This window comes from Arvicola amphibius, chromosome 15 (genome assembly GCF_903992535.2).
Source record: "Arvicola amphibius chromosome 15, mArvAmp1.2, whole genome shotgun sequence".
Lineage (NCBI taxonomy): Eukaryota > Metazoa > Chordata > Mammalia > Rodentia > Cricetidae > Arvicola > Arvicola amphibius.
Genome location: NC_052061.1, coordinates 46,035,864 through 46,059,758, shown reverse-complemented (window position 1 = coordinate 46,059,758; position 23,895 = coordinate 46,035,864). Strand labels below are relative to the sequence as shown.

Sequence of the window (23,895 nt, the reverse complement as noted above, 5' to 3'; positions counted from 1 at the left end):
AACTTCTCGACGAAGAATACATCTCTATAATGGAAACATGCAAGATGTGATTCTTCCCACGCTTTCGCGATATATCAGGTTTTACCTGCCTTGCCCAACCTTGAAATGTTTTCTTTGACAAAATCTGAATACTGTGGGTTATTTAATAAAAAGTATGCATGGACAGAGCCCATGTGCTTGCCTCTGAAAAAGAAATTTCAAGCTTGCCATAGTCCTTGTAGAGCTTCCAGTCAGGGGTAGCCTTCATATGCTGCCCCAGCTGTCTCTGGCCTCATTCTACCGGCTTATGCCCTCCACTCTCTTCGTCGTGGTGGTGCTGGCCAGGTTGCTGGTCCTTTTTGCCCACCTTGCACTCACCTGTGCGCTCACAAACCGTGCGAACCACTCACGGCCTTTCCCGTCTTCACCACTGCAGTACTCCCCAAACTTGGCCTTCTCTTCCTGCTCCAAGTCCTCCCTGTGAGAAGTCAAACATTTTCCTCAAATTTAAAGAAGTAAACGGAGCAGAAGGCTGGATACTGGCCAGCTTATGTCATTTGTACTTATGGGATTGTCACCAGACAATAATAATAATATCAATCATATAAAATACATAAATATTAATATGTTATATTGATAAGAAATAATGTTTAAACTATTATAAATATGTAATATCTTTAATATTTTAATTATAATATTATAATTATATATTATGTACATATTTTAGATAAGAGTCTCTATACTAGTCTTGTCTCAAACTTATTGTGTGGCCAAGGATGACCTTGACCTCTCCATCCTCCTGCCTCCATCTCCCAAGTGCTGGAATCACTAATATATGCCACCATGCTTGGTTTATGAATTGCTTGGGATTAAATTAGAGCTTCGTGCATACTGGGCAAGCACTTTGCCAGATAAGCCCCAGCTGTAGAACAACAAGTAAACATTTGTATTGCTTTTAATGAGAGTGGACCATCACGCCATATACCTCAAGACTATAGCTGTGGGCAGACGATTCCCCCATATGATAGGCTTGACAGAATCCAGATGCACACCCAGAGGAGCAACAGTGCTTGAAGCTCTGAATTTCCAGCACAGGAGACACAGATGTGGCTGGTTTGTAAAGAACCTAAGCTCTGGCATGCTGATGCAGCGCTAACACATCAGTGCTACACCCAGGACTTTCAGATTCTGGGCTGGCACCTACCTCCATGTCCCAGCTGAGGTACCACTTAACAGTGACATGGCTAGGCAGAGCTAGGGGACCCACCCAGAGATATCCCTGTTCAGGCCATATTCTAAACCCAGCATCTGTTTTTCCGGGCCTCTGCTCTTGGTACCTTACCCTACTCCTTCAAGAACCACAACAGAGAGCCAGGAGAGGACTCACGGAATAAAGGTACTTATTACTGGGCAAGCATGATGACTTGAGTTTGATTCCTGGAACCCATGTGAAAAGTTGGCTCTGATGGGCCAGCTAGTCTACAGTGAGCCATGCAGCAGCATAGCAAGAGAGACCCTGCCTCAATAAGGTGGAAAGTGAGAACCAACTCCTAAAGTTGTTCCCTCCCACCACACACACACACACACACACACACACACACACACATTGTAGCATATGCACCAACTCCTTGACTCTCTTTTTTTTTTCCAAGACAGACTTTCCCTGTACAACAGCCCTGTCTGTCCTGGAATTCACTCTGTAGACCAGGCAGGCCTTGAATTCACACAGATCCACCTGCCTCTGCCTCCCAAGTGCTGGGATTAAAGGCATGTGCCACTATACCCGGCAGACCCCCTGACTCTTATTAGTTAAAAAAGAACCACAATAAAAAGGCCATGGAGAGGTTCCAGGAAGAGACTCTGAGGAAACAGTTACTTAGGAATCCGCTGCCTGTAGACTCCACCAGGAGGCTGGGTGACCAGATTTAGTAGCCCTCATCACTCTGAGTTTAGTTATAGCACTAAGTGCAGCCTCCTGACCAGCTAGGCTCTGAGACAGCTGGAGAAGCTTCTCTAAACATGCCCGGTGGCTGGGAGGCCAAAGCAACAACAAAGTAAGACAGGTGTCAGTGGAGCTGGGGGTGCAGAGTGGAACCCTGCAGAGAGCAGGGCTGTGGAAGGGACACAGTTGGCAAAGAGAGAACTTGGATCCCAGCACCCACATGAAAGCTAGACAAGCTAGCATGCACCTGTAACTCCAGGGCTGGGACAGGGACAGGAGCATCTCGAGGGTTCACTGACCAGTCAGACCAGCCAAACCAAGGAGCCTCAGGTTCAGAAGGGAACTTCTCTCAAAAAGGTGAAGAGCAAATAAGGAAGATACCCAACATCAACCTCTGGTCTTTGCACACTCACAGGCATACACCTGCATATACAGGCATAACTACACAGACCAGACCCAGCTACACACACACACGCACACACACACACATACACACACATACGAATGCAGAGTGGCTATGGGAGTAGCTCAACAGTAAGGCACTTGCCTAGCATGTATGAGGCCTGGACATTCTATCTCTATGTTGGCTTGAATGACAATGGCCCCATAGGCTAACACATTTAAATGTTTAGTCCCCAGTTGATGAAACTGTTTGGGAAGAATCAGGAGGCATGGCCGTGATGGAAGAGATGTGTCACTGGGAGTGGGCTTTGAGGTTCAGAAACCCACACCATTCCCAGTTATCCCTCTCTGCCTTGTGCTTATGGATCAAGATATAAATGCTCAGATCTAGTGCCATGCCTGTCTGTCTGCTGCCATGCTCCTCATCATGGTTGTCATGAATTCTTCCTCTAAAACTGTAAGTCCTAAATAAAAGTTTTATTTTATAATTTGCCTTGGTTATGGTGTCTCTTCACAATAGAAAAGTAACTAAGACAATCCTCAATACCCTTAGGAAAAAAGAATACATGGAGAAAATTCTGAAATGACATATGTCAACAACTAACAGAGCTTATCATGGTTTCTCTACAGCATCCTCTGCCTGTGTGGCAATAAGGGCACAGCCCATGCCATTCAGGCTACTGAAGACACCATGGTAGGCAGTCTCTTATCTGCTTCCTTTGTCCCCATGAGGCCTAGGCAGAACCACTCATGAAGTGAGAAAACGAAGGGGAAATGGATGAATTGGCTACTCTGAGTCTGTTCCCGCACCACCAGGATAAGCAGAGAACATGGGCCTGGCTAGGCTGCAATGACACCCTTGGTGCTGGCATCCCACCTAAGAGTTGTCAATATGCTGCTTCCCATGCAGTCCAGGCAGCCTGTAGGTATGTGACCTGTTGCTCCAGGGAACAGGTATTAGTTTGTCTGGGGTAGAGTCCAGGACTGGGAAGTCTTTACCTTTTATCCCTGAGGACCGAGTTGGGACCATGCACTTGTGAGACAGGCACTCTACCACTGAGCTAAGTTCCCAACCCCTAGGACTAAAACTTCTTAATGTGACTCTATAGGCAGCCTAGGATGGCCAAGAGCCACTGTGGCCTACAGTAGAAAGCAGGTCCCTGGGACTCGACAGCAGGCTAGTATCCTTAGAAGGCCTACCCTGCATTCCAAAGAAGGTTTAATCCCCTTCCCAAAGAGGGTCCGCCCTCTATTCCACAGAGGGTCCACTACCCTCCATCCCACAGAGGGTCCACTACCCTCCATCCCACAGAGGGTCCACTACCCTCCATCCCACAGAGGGCCTACCCTCCATCCCACAGAGGGCCTACCCTCCAACCCACAGAGGGCCTACCCTCCATCCCACAGAGGGCCTACCCTCCATCCCACAGAGGGCCTACCCTCCATCCCACAGAGGGCCTACCCTCTATCCCACAGAGGGTCCACTACTCTCCATCCCACAGAGGGCCTACCCTCCATCCCACAGAGGGCCTACCCTCCAACCCACAGAGGGCCTACCCTCCATCCCACAGAGGGCCTACCCTCCATCCCACAGAGGGCCTACCCTCCATCCCACAGAGGGCCTACCCTCCATCCCACAGAGGGCCTACCCTCCATCCCACAGAGGGCCTACCCTCCAGAGAAGATCTTCTCTACGTAGCTGCGCATGAACTCTCGGAGTGCCAGGGTCTCCTCGTCTGGGGCTGAATCAGCGCTCTGATTGGAGGAGAAGGACTCATTGGAGGAAGAGCGGCGGTCTTGGTCCCAGGACGGGTGTGAGGGTGACTCTCCCATGTCATTCTCACTGTCTGCAGATTCAGTGGTCTCACTCTCAGATGCACCGTCACCCAAGGAGCCATCTGGGTCCTGGAGTGTTGAAGGGGCTGCCTCCAGGGGAGGGGAGGTAGGTGGCTCAGTCCCAAAGTCAATCAGGGAGCCCACAGGGACTTCTGGGGCCTCCATGGTAATGGGGCTGCCAAACAGGATGGGCACAGGCTGAGGAGCAGTTTCCTGAAGTTGCAAACACACACAAGTGTGTTGGGAGCCTCTGGCCACCAAGGCTGAGCCTCAAGCAGCTCAGAAGCCTTATGGCATCTGGAATGGAAACAGACATAAACACTGTCACTATGAGAAGGCCAGTCCCCCAGTGAAAGTCACTGATCACAATTCAACCTGAGGAAACCATGAGTCACATTTTTCCTGCACTGATGAATATCTCTGTACCTACAGAATCTGGGATGCCACCAGCCAGAGTCTGTTTCCTATGTCCACTTTGCTGCCATGTGGTAGCATGCCATTGGCACTTGCTAACTGAAGGAGCCCAGGGACACCGGCACCAGTATCCCTCCCATCTAAGCAGCACACTACATCTCCACATGCCCCAGCCAACCAAATCAGAGCATAATGCCCATTTTCACCAGCATCGACCAGGCACAGTGCTCCTGCTGGTTCACTGTCATCAGTAGCTGTGCAAGTGGCACCCTGCTAAACAGCAGCCTTCAGAGACCCTTTCTCTTCAGTCTTTCCTCCAGGCCTCTCTTGCTGCTCAGTCTCTTTGCAGTTCTACCCTGCTCTTCCCCTTTTCTGTGCTGCAGCTGCCTGGATATCAATGGGAAGTCACCTCCTGTGCTCTGATCACGAAGCCTGGAGTTATTCCTCCTCCTCTCCCTTCTCCTTTGCCCATCTCCTCTTTCTTTCCTTCCGTCTCTCCCTCCCTATCCCCACTGCAGAATCCTGTTCACCCTCAAGGCCAGGCTCACGTGCTCATCTTAGAGGCTTCAACCCACAGCAATTCAAAATCAATTGCGGTCCCTGCTGACCTGGCAGTAGCTTTTCATCTAGACTCACGTGTGAGCCAGTGCAGACTCCACTGAGCATCTGGTGCATGGATGAGCACACCTCACTGGGAACACACTCGTGGAGCCGAGAGGGCATGAGAATCCTGTTTCTGGCACTGGCTCAGGATGTATATGCCATTCTGGAAGCCCTTCCTACCAATACCGAGGGGCAGCAGCTGAACGGCAAAAGCCTGGGACAGCCATGCTTAGCGGTGAAGGAAGCATCTTCACCCTGGCTCAGGCCTATTAGACAAGACACCCATGAGGTTACTGCAGGGGGCAGGACCGCCATCTGTACTGCTGAGATGATTGCATCTTCTTGGGGAAATGCACTTCAAACCCACACACGCTGACTCCTGAGAGCTTAACACTCACAGGTTGATCATAGTTCCCTCCAAACGCCAGTCCAAGGTATTTTTAGATTCTCTGAGTCAGAAAGATGGAACAGCTGGCTCTGGCCACGATCCTCATGCACACATGCACAGGGACAGTGGTACACGTGCGGCAGAGCCTACAAAGTCTGCTTCCGTGCAAGGGAGACTCACAAACTTTGGCTCTGACATGCTGTCTAAGCCAAGACAGTAGCAAGGGCCCACAAGGTCAGAGGACAGTGAGTGGCAGCTCAGAAAGAGGGGAATTAGGATCCTCTTTCCTAGTAACATCTGCTGCCTGTGGCCCTGCTTTCTGGGGTGGTCTCCCTGTGTGAGACAGCAAGACTGGGTTAGATGTCAAAGGGCCATGTGGAACCACACTCCTACCCTCCAAAGGACAGAAAGCCATTCACATGGGCCCATGCTTGTGGCTACCCATGAGAAACACACAAGGAAAGCATTTGCAATGATCAGGGCAGGGACATTGTTAATCCTACTACATTTATAGATCCATGCACCTCTAACCAAAACCTTAATTCTCACTAATACACAGATCACTGAGGAGAACACACAATAGAAAGTACAGTCACTAAATGCTTGGACAAGTCTCAATCCATACTAATCACCACACAGATATATGCAAAATTTCCAGGTGTGCTGGCTCATGCCTGTAATCCCAGGTAGAGACAGGAAGATCCAGAGTTCAAGGCCATCCTAGTAACAAAGTGAGTTTGAGGGCACTACATTTGACCCTGTCTCAAAAATTTTTTAAACACACAAATTAGAACATTTATGAACTGAGTTAAAAAAATTTTAAAACTACAACCGGGCAGTGGTGGCGCACGCCTTTAATCCCAGCACTAAGGAGGCAGAGCAGGTGGATCTCTGTGAGTTCGAGGCCAGCCTGGTCTATAGAGGACAGGCTCTAAAGCTACAGAGAAACCCTGTCTTGAAACCTCCCAAAAAAACCAATCCCCCCAAAAAACTACAATCCAGTACACCTTTAATTCCAGCATTTAGGAGGCAGAGGCAGGTAGATCTCTGAGTTTGAGGCTATCCTCGTCTACAAAGTGAGTTCCAGAACAACCAGGGTTATACAGGGAAATCCTGTCTGAAAAAATAAAACAAACCAACCAACAAACAAAAAACCAGAACCCAGGTCTAGGAAGGTTAGCATCTCCAAACAGGCTAGGCCTCCCCAAAGCCAGTATATGTAGTAGGATCAAAATCCAGTGCCATTGTCCTTGGCTTCTCAGCTGCCCTCAATGTCCACCATGTTCAGGGAGTCCGGTTTTATCCTGTGCTTTTTCAGTCCCAGTCCAGCCGGCCTTGGCTAGCCTGTTTGGATGCTCACCTTCCTAGACCTGGATGGAGGGGGAGGACCTTGGACTTCCCACAGGGCAAGGAACCCTTACTGCTCTTTGGACAGGAGAGGGAGGAGGAGTAGAGGTGGGGAGGGGAGGTAAATGGGAGGCGGGGAGGAGGCAGAAATTTAAAAAATAAATAAATAAATAAAAACTTAAAAAAAATAAAATACTTAAAAAAAAAAACAGAACCCAAACAAAAATCTTACAATCCAAATATTGTCGTAGTTCTAGTAAAAATGACATATTCTCCACCTCCCTGGCAGCAAGGGCAGACGCAGCTTCAGAAATTTCATGTCTGTCACTTCTCCCATTAAAGAATTTGAATGCTTTGGATTTATTCTAAGAAAAGGATTCAAACCATCAAAATCAGTGACACAGCAAAAAACCATGTCACTACATAGTATCTGTGACTCTGACAAACAGGCGTCTATGTACAGCGAGTGGAGAAGTAATAACATGGACATCACAGCAGTCACTGACTAAGGCAAGAGTTTTGTGTCAAGACTAGTGTCAAGAGTTGCGGGAGGTGTCCTCCTGTGCACCATCCCTGTTGAGGCACTGGGAACATAGGAATGAAAGGGAGGTCATATGACAATGGGCTGCAGACATGCACAGCACTGGTTACAGCATGACACTAAGTCCAGGTCCCATCTTCAGCCAGTTTTCATACCAATGACCCGTGAGCCAAAGAAACCAGTTTAAGGGGACAGACGAGCCACGTGGGCCTGCCAGCACAGGAGGCACAAGACAAGACTGACTTATTAGGGCTACTTCTGATCCAATCTGGAGCTCATTGGACTGGCAAGGTAAATAATTGACCCTTTCCCATTAGCACAGAGCTAACCTCTGCCTCTCTGGGTTCAGGATTGTGCCTTAGTCATTGTTCTATTGCTGTGAAGAGACACTATGACCATGGCAACTTTTATAAAGGAAAGTATTTAGTTGAGACTTGCTTATAGACTTAGATGTTTAGTTCATTATCAGCATGGCAGGAAGCATGGCAGCATGTGGGCAGACATGGTACTAGAGAGGAGCTGAAGGTTCTACATCTGGAGCCACAGACAGCAGGAAAAGAGCAAGATACTCGACCTGACTTGAGCATTTGAAACCTCAAAGTTCACCCCCAATGACATACTTCTTCCAACAAAGCCGCACCTATTCTGACAAAAGTATACCTCCTAATCCTTTCAAATAGTGCCACTTCCTATGAACCTATGGAGACTATTTATATTCCTATCACCACAGATGGTGACAAAATCACAAGCCAGGGCCAAAGTGAGAGGAAGCAGAGGGAGCAGATGCTGGTCCTTAGCCTTGTGCATGACGACAGGTCAGTGTCGCTGCCCCTGAGGATGCTCAGCATCATGGTCTCATCCCTCCCAGAGCAACAGGCCAGCTGGCCAACCCTACATACAGAACCAGGATGCCCTGGTGAGGTGGTGTGTATCATAAGGGCCTGGACATCAGCTCCCAGCCTGCTCCTCAGGAAGGCAACACAGCTATAGGCTTCCAGGTGAGACAAGGTGTTGGCCACTGTACCTTTCCTCAGGGGAAGGTCTGGGATGGCCTGAGGGCATAGAACTGACACTGTCTCTGCTTTGTAGCCAGCTAGAGGCTCCCATTAAGAGGTACAGGTCTGGCAGTATCAGAGTTTCTAGAGTTTTCAAGGCATGCTGAAATCTGCTATATGGACTCTTCCAATTTTTCAATAGTGGCAATGAATTTAAATTCATTTCAAAGCACTTTGTGAGCCCTAATTCTGTAGATTGCACTTCAATCTATTGGAGGAGGCTCCAAGAGGCCCTGGTGGTGCCCAGTCTAAGACACTGGCTTTCCGTCTCAGGACTCTGCTCCACAGTGCAGACATCCTCAGGCTTCCGGGAGAGCTACCTGTCTCCCTGCACTTTCTGGCTCATGGTCAAGGTGCTGCTAAGTAACTGTGACTTCCACACTCGGCTGAGATTCCTTCATGCCACGAGTCTCATTGATGGGACTGTGAATCAACCTCCGTGCGAGGAGATGGAGGCACAGCCAAGAGGAAAAGCAAGAGTGTCTGCTTGTGTGAGCTCACAAAGTACAAGATCCAGGGAGAGAAAAATAGAGACAGCTCTATTTTTGGCAAAGTGCTAGCCACACAAGCACAAGGCCCCACGCTTGATCCCCTACACCCACGTGAACACAAACAAGCCATGTGCAACAATGAGCACTTGAGATTTCAACACAGGGATGTGAAAACAGGCGGAGTCCTGTAGGTCACTGGCTGGCCAACCTGCCTTGTCAAATCTGCTCCAGGCTCAGTGAGAGACCCTATTTCAAAAACTAGGGTGCCAGATGGATAAACGGATGCTATGACTGCTTTGTAGTATGGTTAAGTGGAAGGTTTTTGTTGTGCATACGAGAGTGAGGACAGCCAGAGGCATCTGTCGTCCAGAACAGAGATAAAGCAGTAGACTAAACATGGCCAGCAGACTGGACCTGACCATGGGAGAAGCAGGAACAGAGCAGAGTGATAGGGGGTTTGCTATAGGGGGTGGGTGAGAGGTGAAGACAAAGAGAGGAGATCACAGTCAAAGTAACAGGGTTATAAGGAGGATGAGTAGCTGGGGAAGGGAAGCCTGTGAGCAAGGGAAGTTTAAAGTAGAGGAGGAAGTGAGAACAGCTGTGTCAGCACTGGACCTGACACAGAACAAATGAGAAAGTCATCTGATATTGACCTCTGACTCCATGCACACATGCAAGAGTGCACATGCGTGTGTGCACACCCTCACCCCCCGACACAAGCAAGTACACACACATATCATACTACTGAGATGTTCTCAGGTAATGCTCCAAACAGTGCTGCTAGGTCTGGGAAGGAGACCTGGACCTCAGAAACCAGTACCACACACAGGTCCTAAGGTGACCATTGCCTAAGAGGCCCTGGCAGTTGCTGGGCAGCCGCTCATGGGAAAAGCAGACCAGGCAAGCTTTCCTGGCTATGTAAGTCCTGAATGGGCCATAGGAAGTCTGGGAGGAAGGTAGAGGCAGAGCTGAACAGGCAGGCCCTGGGAGGCAGCTTGGCATCAGCATTCTGAGGGTAGGGAAGGCACCCTAACTTCCTCCCTGGATTCCTCCCAGCCCTACCTTTGCCTCAACCCTTCCCAGCAGGCTTCAGGAGGAACTATGGTCAGGACTGCCTGCTATTGCACTTAGCCACTTAGCCACATCCCCTGAGCTTTGCTCAAACTCTGATTTTCCCAACACACCACCCGAGTGAGAGGGCTGGGACTTCCCTAGAAGGAAACTTTGAGCAAAAAGTGTATGTGTGCATGCAGTGTACGTGTGTGTACAGCATGTTCTGGTCTCCCGGTAGCCTAGCCCTTGCATGAACAGGACACAGCACCATGCTTGCATGAATCTGCTTTATCTCTTGTCCTAAAACTGCCAAGAGTGGGGGCTAGGAGGGGTGTGGCGGACTGCGTCATGGTCCTGGGTTATGAAGGTAGCTGAAGTCATCACCAGAGGCCTTAGAAATAAGAGGGGTCAGAGTCAAAAAATGAGATGCTGAGACTAGGTTGTTGAGTTTGATGATAAAGAAAGTCAAGGAGTATGGACAGATGCCATGGGAAACCAGAGAAGCAGGAAAAATACTTCCCCTGCAGCCTTGAGAAGGAATCTTGCCAGCATCTTGACTATCCCAATGAGGCTACTGAGAGCTCCACAGTGGCAAAGCAGTAAATGTGAGCTGTTAAAGCCGCTATGTACACAGTCATTTGTTCTAGTAGCAATAAGAAAGACGAATGTTGTTTGGACATAAATACCTGTCAGGTATAAACATCTGGGTGTTTCTTGTAGCCCCAGGGTGCCAGAAAAAAAAACCTACTGAGACGTTGAAGACACTGTGGAAACTGGGGCCTGACTGGCCCACACCCAGCAGAAACCACCATAGCCGCCTTTCCCACATGCTCTGGGATTTAACAGGCTTCTGTAATGGCCTGTTAAAGCTGCTTCCTCCTATTGGCCACTTGAGACTCTGAAGACTCCCAGTCCCTTTCTCAGATATGCTGCAGTGGGGCTGGGAGGCAGGAAGGCAAGGTGCCTGTTCCCTCCGCGTGCTCCTGCTAGCCCGGCAGTGCACTCAGCGCCTGTCTTTTCTCAACACTGGAAAACAATTTCATCTTCTGCCTCCAGATCATGGCTGCTTCTCTCAGGACAGCTGCAAACACAACAGTGGCCCTGTGTGAACAGTGTTCTCTGGTGCCATGGAAGGTGCTTGGTTGGGAACTGACTATGCTGATCTGGGTGCAAATGCAGCAATCGGCAGAGTAGCCTCCTGGCTTAGAATTCTGGCCTCATGGGACAGAAACCCAAGAGTCCACTATCTTACTTCCTTCATAGGTGCTCAACCTAGTCACCTAGAGTGATGGTTCATACTGTCAATTCCCCAGAACACAGACTCACTCAGGAGATAAGCCCTTGGTACACCTGTGACGTATCTAGATTAGATTAGCCTCTGGCAAGGTCTGCGAGGGATTTTCTTTTTTTTTTTTTAAAAAAAAAATTTATTCATTATGTATACAATATTCTGTTTGCATGTATGCCTGCAGGCCAGAAGAGGGCACCAGACCTCATTACAGATGGTTGTCAGCCACCATGTGGTTGCTGGGATTTGAACTCAGGAGCTTTGGAAGAGCAGGCAATGCTCTTAACCACTGAGCCATCTCTCCAGCCCCGCGAGGGATTTTCTTGATTAGGTAAAGAGAAATGAGAATGCCCACCCTCAGTGGGTGGCATCATTCCTCAGGCTGAGGTATCAAACTGAATAAAAAGAAGAAAGACAGCTGAGCATGGGCATTTATTTCTGTCCGTTGGGGGCCTCAGGTTCTTGTGCCTTGGTTTCCCCACTGCGATGAACTGAACTTGGGACCGTGGACTGCAAAAAGTCCTTTCCCCTGAGGCTGCTTTTGTCAGCTGTAACAGGAAGGAGCTGAGATGCCCTGTGCAGAAGAACAAGCACAGTGGAAGAAGGTACAGATGATCCAAGGCTTCAGGGCCTCAGCCCACCCCACACCCCAGCCTGCTTCTAACACTGCTTCCTGTGACTGCTTGTGTTTTTTGGGCATTTGCTCCTACTGCCTCCCTTATATCCTTCCTGACCTAACAGGAACCCCCGAAGGCTGTGACACCGTGCTTGACAAAGTCCCCAACAAAGCCTGGTGCCTACTGCCCCAATGAGGTGGCAGCCACCCAAGAAGTTGGAAAGAAGGTCACCTACCCTGAGACCAAAAGAGAACCCTCAACTCTGCCAAGCTGATGAATTCAACCCCAAAGCTTCTGACCAACCAATCTTCTCCTTACTGAGGGTAAGTGCAACCAGGAAGTAGTAGCTGGCTGGGCTAGGAGACAGTAGTTTTTCCAATGAGTGGAAGTATGTCAAGCAATAGAGAACATTACCTTTTAGACAGCACAGTGCACAGTTAGCTGCTTATAGATTTATACCCAGTTAATATGGCTCCAGGGCAATTTACAGACTTGTAGAGTCACATAAACCCATTACTGCCTTTAGGGCATGGGATGAGTTGAGCTTCTTGGTGGTCAAACCATAGGTGATACATGTGAGACTCTTTGTCCAACCAGACACACCCTCCATCACTTTCTCTAAGTCCCTGCTGAGCCCCTCTCCTCTCCTATCCTCTCCTCTCCTCCCCTCCCTTCCCCTCCCCTCCCCTCCCTTCCCTTCCCCTCCATGAAAAGACACTGGTTGTCCCAATGACAAAGTCTCTAACAAGGCAGAGACCAAATGTTCCTTTACAGGAGTCCAGAAAGCAGCAGGCACCCAATCCTGTGCCTTTGGAATGGGAATCTGGCTGGCTGGAGACTGCCACTAGGCGAAGACATGCATGGCATTTTGCAAGCCTCCCATCAGGTGCCAGATGTCTCATGCTGGAGTTCTAAGAGGGTTTCCAGTGCCAGTACAGAAAGGTGGTAACCAAAACAGGAGTGGCGCTGAAGTTGCCAGGGAAGGAGCTGCCGTGAGGCTGTGAAAGTGGAAGTTTGGCTATGTCCCCAGATATCAACAGAACCTTACACATCTGCAAGGGACATTCTCATGTGAAGGAGGGTAGAGGAAGCAACTCCCAGCATCTCTACCTCAGCCCCAACCTCCAAAGGCACACTTCTAGTAATGGGGACAATCTAATGATCTAACAGAGCAGCAGGACAAAGAGGTTGTCGCCAAGAAAAGACAAAGGGCTTGGGGAAGGATGGCTGAGGAGAGGCCAGAAGCACACCATGACAAAAGATTCTCAGGGGAGACCATGAATAACATCAACAGGGTGGGTCACTTTGTGGTAAGGGGAAAGAGGGAGCAACATCTCGACTGTGACACTGCCCACAGGTAGGTCTGAAACGGGTTACCAAGTGCTACCACTGCAGGGTGGCCCCATGAGTAGCTATGTCATGGTCTTGGTCTACACTGACAACTAAAGACTGTGTTTGGGAGTGCTAACAAGTAGCCTTGTGAGAGGGGGTTGCAACATATGACTGGTTATATGGGGATAACACAGTGTGCGGTCTTCATTCAGGGTCCTGGATCTGAACTGAAGACTGATATGCCACCTACCACAGCATAGCTTAACCCCTGGGTACAAGGCTGGAGAGGAAACATGGCTGTAGCTCTAGAAGCAAGTGAGGGTCATGAACCAGCATCATTGGCAGGACCACCCAGAGTATAGAACCAACACAAGAGCTAAAGACATTTGAGGAAAGGAGGAGCAGGCAGGTCTAGGGTGCAGAGCAGCTGAATGGAGCTGCTCTCAGGGGTCAGTTAAGGTTCGCATGGAACTATGTCCATCCAGAAGACCAGAGCTGATCACTGGTGGGTCACACACAGACTGCTTCTTCATTTCAGGCAAGGGAGGAGGAACACGAGAGGACCTGTGGGGGGTTGGGGCAGAATCTAGGAAGAAGTCACACCAAGATGTTCTGTGAGCACAAGAAAGGAGGAGTGGCAAGAGCTAGGAAGCGCAGCTGATGGTCTGAATGTCCAAGGTCCACTACCATGGAAATAGCACACCAGGCTTAGAACACAAGTGGCAAACTCATGACAGGATAGAAGAAGTGACCTAACACTAATTAAGTGCTTGATAGACAGCATATCTCATTTTTATACAAAGGACCTAGGAAACAGATGTGTCCTTTACTGTTCCCATCACCACAGACCCATCATGATGTGGTTGCCACTATGTAGTGACAAGAGCAGCCCCTCCTTTTCTTAAGCAAAAACAAATGAAGCATATAAATAAACCCTAACCACACTGCTGGCAGAGTCCTTGCAAAGTGAATACACCCATGCGGTCTGCTCCAAGGGCAGAACAGCCAGGGCCCGTGCCTTCCCAGGAAAAAATACCATGCTAAAAGGCAGTCAAAGGGTGAGGACACACTTACTATGAATTCACATGTCAGGGCAGCAGCCACACAATCTCAAGATCACTATCCTGAGATGCACTGACACATGTGTGCTCTAAAGCCAGGTAACAATGTTGTTTGTGCTTGTGCTGGTTAGAATGCCGAGAACACTGCAACTCTGCGCAGTGACCTGGTTCCCTTTCCACGGCAACACTGTCAGTAGCCACGGCCCTAGCTTTTGGCTGTCTGCTTGTGCTGTTAACCACATCCCCAAGTTCAGAGCAACCCTGGAGTCATCTCTTTATATAGAGTAGATGTGCAAAGGCATTTTAATTTGATGCATTTGTAAGACTTTAAACACGATGGAAGGAAGGTGCTGGAGGATGGCTCAGCAGTTAAGAGCACTGGCTGCTCTTCCAGAGTTTCTGAGTTCAATTCCCAGCACCTGCATGGTGGCTCACAACTGTCTATAACTGTAGTCTCATGGGGTCCAATGCCCTCTCCTGGTTTGCAAATGTCCATGCAGACAATGCATCCATATATAGAAAGTACATAAACAAATCTTGTTTTAAAAGATGAAAAGAGAAAGTAGCGAGCGACTGAGAATCTGCCTGGCATCCAAAGGTATTGAAATTAAACCCTACTGAGATGCCACAGGCCTGGATCATGTCACAGGAACACTGGAGAGTAAGCAGAGAAAATTCATGGTTAGGGACAGCTATTCGGAGATAGCCCTCCCATCTGTGAGGGGCTGGGTAGGAAGAACTAGACTGGTAGGGTTCCAACAAGATAAGGCCCACTGACCAGCATGGCCCTGAACATAGAATCTTCTTGCCAAGAAAGCCAAACAGAAAGTTGTAACAAGGAGGGGCACCTGTTGTTTCCCTCTGAGATGTCTCTCTGTAAAACTCAACCTAGCTTTTCTCTGCTGCAACCCTCATCATGTTACGTGCAAAGGGGTGCCAAGTTTATCATCTCTGGGAAGGAGATGGCTAACATGTTTCCAAGTCTGGGGGAAAAAGAGAGAACTGACTGTGGGTCCATAATCCAGGAGAAAACAACAGGGGACATTCTCCATGAACAGCAGCTGGCAGCATTGCCCATGCCTAAATGAGCCAGGACTTGTACCACAAGCTTGGAGCATGGCATGGCAGAGATAAGCTTTCTCCTCCTTCTTCCTTGATTTGGCTACCACAGAAGGTTCCAGAACAAATACCCCATAGCCAGCATCCAGAAGGTTCTAAGAGTCTAGCAGCCCAAGTGGCCATGAAGGGAGGATAGAGATTGTGACTATAAGGAACAGCTCTTCCAAGTCTGAGCCCTGGGCTTCTGTGTGCCACTCAAAACTCAAGTCATACACTCAGAGATAATGGTTCAGGCAAGTCCACTGTTTTCCACAACCTTCGCCATTCCCCAACTCCACTGCTTCCATAACAACCACATGTTCCAGTTCCATGTCAGTCACTGTCCTTCTTCTGTGAATAGGGTCTCTCACTATGTAGTTGTAGGTGGCCTAGAGTTTGCTACATAGACCAGGCTGGCCTTGACCTCACAGAGAACTGCCTATCTCTGAGTGTCAGGGATTAAAGGTGCGTGCCACCGATCTGATCAGCTGTAGTTTGTTGTTGTTTGTTTTTTGAGACAGGGTTTCTCTGTGTAGCCTTGGCTATCCTAGAACTTGCTCTGTAGACCAGGCTGACCGCAAACTCATAGAGACTCTCCTGCCTCTGCCTCCCAAGTGCAGGGATTAAAGACACGTGCCACTACCACCTGGCTGAGCTGCAGTTCTTTTATAAGGAAAACCAACAATTGAGACAGCTGGATGCAATTTGGACAGACTGGCTTGGCTTGACTCTTCATCTTTTTGCTAATTTGACAAAATACATAAACGGGGTCTGTCTTTTGGTATGGAAAAAAGAACTGGCCATCCCCAGATGGATACAGGTTCTCACAGGATATGAAAGTGTGCCTTCCCTGAAATTCCGCTGGAGGTCATGATGGGAGCCAATGATGGTTCATTCTCTTCAGGTTCAGTGCTGTCTGCTGACCCAGGAGAGGGTCAAGCACAAAGCTGTGCATGTGTAGAGGACATCTGTGTCCCGTGGGAGGAGAGAGATCAAGCTACTATCCCAGGGGCAGGAAGCCCTGGAAGGCTGCCTAAAGTCCTCTGTGGAAAGGCCACTAGTATCCATCTCCGCCTACTCAGGACACCTGTCATCTCTCTCAAAGCTGCCCACACAGCTCTCTGGGGATAAAGGTAGAGATGCTGCCAGCATTCAGAAGCAATCTCAGGAGGTTACTTGAGCACTTCTAAACCTTCATCAGCACCCTACCCCTTCAAGGTAACTGACTTCCTCCTACCTTGCCTCTCCCTCTGGCTAAACCCCTAGCTGGCTAGAAACCTGCTCCTCCACATGCAGAAATCTCAAGTTGACAGTGTTCTATATATGGGTGTCTTCTGCAGGTCACTGGTGTCCTCTGACCCTTCATGCCATCACACCTGCTTGTTCAGACTATCATAGGGCAATAACCTAAGCACACAGCAAAGTTGGGAAAATAACCAAAATGTGCAATGAAAACATTATGTAAATTTTGTTACATTAACTCTGGCACTTCACTGAAATATGAGAGCAACAATGGCAGTGGGGTATGGGGGAAATGTTTAGTTAGACGAGAACGAGACTACACTGAAAGGAGAACAGTAAGATGATCACAGCCCTCGGGGAACTGTAGGGATCAGATGAGTGAGGAAGACGGCCTGTCTGTCCGGGAGCTAGAAGCACTCAGTGGCTTGCTAATACTAGGTGTTTGAAGGGAGCTCAGCATGAAAATCCAGTGAGGAGAACACTGACAGCCATGGTGAACGTACTGGTGGCTATTCACTGATGGGGTCTGAACACAGTCCTTCAGAGGTCTTTTAATCCATTGAGAATCATTCTTGCAATAAAAACTTCTTTTTGAGATAGGGTTTAATATAGCCCAGGATAGACTTAAACTCATTATGAAGCCCAAATGACTCTGAACTTTTGATCTTACGGTCTCCAGTTCTAGAGTGCTGTGGTTACAGTCTGTGTGGTGCTGGGAGCTGAACCCAAGGCTTTGAACATACTAGGCAAGCACTCTACCAACAGAGCTACATTTCCAGCCCTTGGTTTTTGGTTGTTTCTTGGTTGTCTTTCTGTTTGTTTTTGTTTCAAGGCAGGATGTCACTTTGTAGTCAAGGTGGACCTACAACTTAGTAGGTAGCTCAGGATGGCCTCAAATTGACCACCCTCTCGTCTCATGGAGAATATAAATGTGTACCATCACACCCAACATCAGCTTTGCTTTTTGAGAGAAAAAAAAAAGATGAAGAAAGGGATAATGAGAGAGCACAACCATGTACAAACACTGATAACTTTTATTGTTGCTGAGACAGGACCTCACTCTGCAGTCTAGATTTGTCTGGAAACCACCTGCTTCATCTTCTGGAGTGCTGGCTTATCTCTTTGCTCCACTATGGCTGGCTAGATACTAATTTCCTTACGAAGTTAGATTGGTGTCTGCTGCAGGATGCACCCACATGGTGACCATCTGGGTGCTAACACCCAACACCTTGGATTCAAGGCTCTATTCTCAGAAGTATTTCCCCACATATCCACCTAAGATTTTCTAATCCAGGCTGCCTGTGGCTGATCTGAGATACGCCATACTTTGGAATACGTGCATTTTCCACATGTGCCTATAGACATAGCCCAAAGGTAATTTTATACAGTATTTTTGTGTGTCTGTGTTGACCTGAACTCTCACATGAGGTTTGCACCACGTTGGTGCTGAGGGTTTCAAACTTTGAAGGGCTGGGAATTTTAGACTTTCAGATTCTAGATCCTCAGCCTGTGCTCCAGGTCACTAGCTTAGCCCAGAAGGCTGCTCACTCTGTGAACACAAAACCAGCTGTCTCAGCGAAGGAGCGGCAGAAAGCCCCTGAGCAGCAGTACTTATCCTTGCCCAATTATCCACCCTTTTCCTCTTTCCCCACACAAACCACATGGTTCCTGGCCAGACATGCAGTAACTTCCTCTTTTCTTTATTCAGTCCAGGTTCTCAGTTCCATGCTTTACAGGCTGGGGTTTCTAGGCTCTGAGTCACCTACCTCATCCCAAATGTGGCTTAAATATCTGCACAAAATGTAGACTAATGCTTCTGGAACTCTAATTCTGGTTGATAAGCGATAGAGGAGATCAATATGTAACGTACCACCAGAGTGGTAGGAGACTCATTTCTGCTCCTGCTGTTCCCAGCCTGGACTAAATATAGCCCGATACCTGGAAGTAGCATGGGGGAGGGGAACTGGCCATCCAGTCCTGGCTTAGGGGAAAGGAATAGGTGGCTTGCTTTCCAGACAATGAGCTAAATCCTCTAGGTTTCACTGCTGTCTTGTCTCTATTCTTTGCTCTCCAGTGGACCGGTCCCCAGGCCATTCCTCAGCTACAGGTGACCTGTGTACAGGTACCTCAGCCCCAAGGGAGAGAATCCCCCTTTCAGTTAGAAAAGTGTGAATGGGTGGAAACCCCACGGGTTTTCCTGTCTTCTTGGACAAGGAAGCAAGCACTTAGACAGGAAAAGCACAAGGAAGCCTTGTAAGGCTCTGACTGGAAAGCCGAAGGATGGCCGAGGTGAGGTCCTGCAAGAGGAAAACACAGGAGCCTCCCTTTATCTATGGTGTCCCTGTCGTCTTCAGTCAACTGCAGTCTGATAACATTAAACAGAAATTTTCAGAAATAAAATTCCTGTTTTCAATCGTGTGCTGTTCTGAAGTGTGATGGGACCTCCTGATATATACTGTTCCATCCTGCCTAAGAGGTCCAGCATATTCACATTCATATTCACTGCCCATTTGCTATCACTTGATATCTATGTTGGTTATCAGTTCCACTGCATTAGTATCTAGTGCTTGTGTTTCAGTAGCCTTTATTTTATTCAATAATGGCTCAAAGTAAAAGAGCTATATGCTGCTCATAGCATTGCAGTGTGCTGTGTAACTGCTCATCACATTGCTATTGTTGGTCTCTTGGTGTGCCTAACTTGGAAATTAAACTTTATCATGAGTTTGGTACCACTAGGGTTTTAGGCATCTATGGGAACCACTTTATAGAAAGATTACGTCAATGGAAGATCAGACAGCTGGGCAAAGTCATGGGAAACTGCCAAAACCAAAACCTGCAGAGGTTAATGCCTGCTAAAGCCAAGATACCAACCAACACCTCCTGAGAGATTTAAACATGACTCAGAGTCTTATAACTTGACATGCAGAGCATCCAGGGTTAATCCAAAGTTACCCAGAATACAAAGAACCAGGAAAGTCTTCAGGAGAGAGATGAATGCTCAGATCACCTGAAAGGGCACCGCTACTGGAATCAGCTGACAGAGGTTTCAGAACGGCTGTTGTTAAAAATACTCTAAGAAGCAAAACTGGTGGTCCTGACATCGAATGAAAAAAAATTAAAGGTCTCGGGGGAGAAGAAGCTAAGGGGAAATCAAACAGAAACTGTAGAATGGAAAATTAGAAACTCACTGGAGAGGATCGGAACGGGATGGCAGAGCCGAGTCAGCGAACACCAAAAGGTCAGCAAGTATCTGATCCAAGCAACAGAGAAAAGACAAGGAAATGAGCTGAGCCTGCAGACAAGGGACAGCAGCAAAGGGTCCAATATGTGTGCATTGGAAAGACAGCAAAAAGCAGAGAAGCAAGCCAAAACCAACCAAAACCCCCAAAGCCATAGCTGACAAAGGGCAAATCCCATAGATCCAAGAAGCTAGTTCTAGAGAATCATTTCATACCCTCTGACACTCACATCCAAACACACACCATACGTGCATCACACACATATAATCCAACAGTGAAAGAGGACATCTCGAGGAGCAGGCAAGCACAGCTAATCGGATGGAAGTATCATACAGCAGCACACACCTGTTATCTTAGCACTTAGGAGGCACAGACAGGGAGATCAGAAGCTCAAGGTCATCCTTAGCCATGTGCTGAGTTTGAGGACACGAGACCCTGTTTCCAAAAATCTAAAGAGAGGAAAGTAAATAGCCCTGGGATGTAGCCGAACAGTCTTTAGAGAAAGCCATTTTTCTCTCACATCTGGGCTCTGGATGGATGCTGGCCCTCGGTTTCAGGTTGCTGTGTCCTTCATCAGCCTTCTCTTTTGCAGAATTATGTATTCTCTCTCTTTCTGTGTGTGTATGTGTGCATGCGCACACACATGTGTGCTCACCATGCTTCTCTATAAGTGCATTCTGTGTGTACAGGTGCCTGTGGAGGCCAGCATAGATCATCTATTCTGGCCTCCAGATGCCTTGGAACTGGAGTTACAGGTGGGTGTGAGTCATTTAACATGGATCCTGGGAAGTGAACCTCAGTCCTCTGTAAGGGCAACAAGTACTCTTAACTGCTGAGCCATCTCTATAGCCATAAGAATGAATCTCTTTATCTCTCCTATTTTGTTCATGACCTTACCTGAGAAGCAAGATGGAGGCACCACTCCACAGAGCAAAGCATCTGCATATATCACTGGGATCCCCTCTGCATGGGAGGCCTGGGTATCTTACAGGTGCTAAGGACAGTGACCACAGAGCCCAGCAAGCTCACTCCCAGGTGTGTACTGCTCTGAGGGGAGGAACACATCTCAGATCTGCTCAGCAGAGTCCACACTAAGAGCTAGAGACAACAAGGTTCCATCAGACATCATGCCCTCACTCTAGACTACAGGCATGAATGCATCGGTAAGCCTCAGCAGGGTGAAGGAAGCCTCCTTGACAGTTCACCTGATTCCATCTGAAACATATTCCAAAAGACAGAGAGATATCCTTGTCTGGTAGAGATGAGGAGGGCCATCATCAAAGGGAGTTTGGGGTAATAGAAACTGCTCTCTAATTGAATTCAGTAGTGATTGAATGAATCTATGCATCTTAAAATACACCCCAAAGATGTATATTTTACTGTATAAAAATTACAAGGGAGAGAAGAAGCAGAGGTATTGAGTGCCCAAGACACAGCCCAGGTTGACCAGTTCCCTTTCTTAGGAAGATGGCTAGAGTGTAGGTCAGTAGCAGAGCACTTACCTGACATAAAATAAACTTAGCACGAAATAAACTTGGAAAAAGAAAGAGAAAAAGAAGAGAAAGAGGGGGCTCTAGAGATCCCAGACTCAGCAGCTGGCTGCACCCTCCCACCACATGCCCAGCATGGGACCTGGACTTGGTACTTGGACTCAGTTTTTCCCCAGGTTTCCACTGTCCTGAGAGACCTCAGCTACAGCCCCACCCCACCCCCAACAGGCAGGCCCCTGTCTAAAACTGGTCCTTTGGGAATGAGTCATCTCAGGCTCTGTCATCAGCAGGCCCCAAAGGACAAAGATGTTCCCGCCTACAGTCTCTCTTGCTCATGACAACAATGAAGCTCAGCGAGGGCCTGGAACCTGGAGAGGGGTCAACTCCAAGCTCCCCGCCAGCTGGAGTGGCTATTGGAAGGAAGGGAGGAGAGCTGGAGCTTCCCACGCCGACCTCCTTCTCATCCGCCGCCAGTGGGGAGAAAGGCATCCATGCTCAAAACCCACACTAGGTCAGGCAGGTTTAGTGTTTTAATGGAGTGTGGCAGGCACCTTCAGAGAGGGTGGCTGCATGTGAAAGGTGCCACTGCATAGCAAGAAAGACAACCGAGTGAGAGAATGGCAAGCAAAACTCACGAGGACACGAGAGCAAGTCCCACCAGGCTTCTTTGGGAAGCTCCAATGACCCAGGGCTAACAAGGAAACCACCTCCCTCACTTGACAGGCCAGATGCATCATTGCCAGGGCTATAACTAGCTTGATTCTGATGCCACACGCACACTGCCATTGTGACAACCCCTGCTGGGCACTCTTCTGAGTATACCCACGCTGGCCTTCTTCAGCATCAGCCATGAATCCAGGGCATCACAAAAAGTTAATGCCAGGTGTGCGGGTCAGGGGCAGTAAGCACAGAAAACCACATGAATCCCAGTACCACAGACTACCCTTAAGATGAGGGTTACTCCCTGGAGTGGGAGAGCAGACGCTTCTAGAACTGTTGGGACAACATGAACCTCAGTCCTTGCCAGGAGCAACAATGCATGCTGCAGGTTTTCTTCAGGGTCCCTGGGTGGAGCTCCATTTCTTGCCAACTCCCTGAACACCATGGCCCAGCCTGGTCGACAGGAAGGTCACCTCAACTTCCTGCATTGTGCCAGGCATCCGCCCACCCCCTTCCTTCCCTATAAACCAACACCTATGACCCAGAGTCTTCACCACTGACTGCCCAAGAGTCAGAGCCACAGATAAGCAACACAAAACATTTGCCTCTGCCTCACCCAGGCAGGAAACAAGCAGGAGAGTGTTTGTGCCTGTCTGCCGCATTTCACCTGTTCAAATATCTCCATGGGAGTGGGGCATGGCAACCCAAAGAAAAGAGCAAGAGTGGCCAGGCAAGTCACCAGAGTCACACCCTCATCTTCTGGAGGAGGTGCCTCTGTGCAGAGAGGAGCTACACTGGCACGACCTCTCCACACTGGGGCTGTGTCCTGAGTAGCGCAGGCCAGGCTCAGCAAGGCTCAGGAACAGAGGCCTGAGTCTGACAGAGCACACCTGGCCTTTCTGTCCCCATGGCTTCACGTTACACACTGCTCTTCCTGGAGTGACTGGCCTCAGTCTGATGCCTCTTGCCACAGAATGTTGAATTTAGACAACTTCCTAAAATGCCACACCAGGTCCACATGAGCCAGGTCCACTGTTACTTCAGCCTGTGGGTGCCTTAAAGCTCAGAAACTACATAGTCATCTGGGGCCAAAGAGGTACTGCAGCCTGACTCCACAGTCTTGCTATGCTGGATCCTGGAAACCACTGCAGCTAGAATGGACTTTGTGTTCCTCTACTGGTCCATCCCGTTACAGGCTTAGTCCACAGGCTGGCAGTATGGGAGGGGCTAGAAATGGTCTAGAGGCAGACACAATGAGAGGTCCTTAGGTCACTGGGACTCTGCTCATCCTGTCTTGCTCAGGCTAGAGCTGAGACTACTCTCTCTCCATAGGTTCTGCCATGGTTCCTTTCACTGGAGGCTGAACCAACAATGTGGCCCAGCCTTGGACTTGAACTTTCAAACTAGTAAGCTAAACAACCTTTCTCTTCATCCAGCTGTCTCTGGTATTGTGTTTCAGTAATGAAAGCTGATAAACACAGATAAGGACCCTTCAAACAGAAACAGTACTGGGGTAGGCTGGAAACCCTTGGCTGTGGGACACTAATAGGAGAGACTGTTCCTGCTCTGGACTGGCTGTCAACCCTGCTTGGTACAGAGAAGTCAGATTCCACAGCTGCTGTGTTGATGCCACTTCCCCTTCCTTCCCACAGAGGGCACAGATGGGAGGAGAGATGCACAGAGTTCAGGTAATTTATTTGACAACCATTGATTAGGTCCTTGCTAGCTCCAGGAGTGTGAAGATAAATGGGATACAGCCTACATCCCAACCACAAGCTAGAGACATACAAAAAGTATCTTAGCATCCGGACAAATGC

The 23,895-nt window shown here is 48.6% G+C and overlaps 1 protein-coding gene across 2 annotated transcripts in view; it reads right to left on the bottom strand.

Moving 5' to 3' along the window:
- Kiaa0513 (KIAA0513 ortholog) overlaps positions 1-23,895 on the bottom strand; it is a 61,305-nt gene that overhangs the window by 14,989 nt on the left and 22,421 nt on the right. For both annotated transcript variants that reach the window (XM_038312638.2, XM_038312637.2), the window contains exons 2-3: positions 3,996-4,456; positions 358-457 (exon numbers count right to left, since the gene is read on the bottom strand). In XM_038312638.2, the coding sequence (XP_038168566.1) occupies positions 358-457; positions 3,996-4,324 (429 nt within the window). In that variant the 5' untranslated portion in view covers positions 4,325-4,456. The remainder of the gene's footprint in view (positions 1-357; positions 458-3,995; positions 4,457-23,895) is intronic.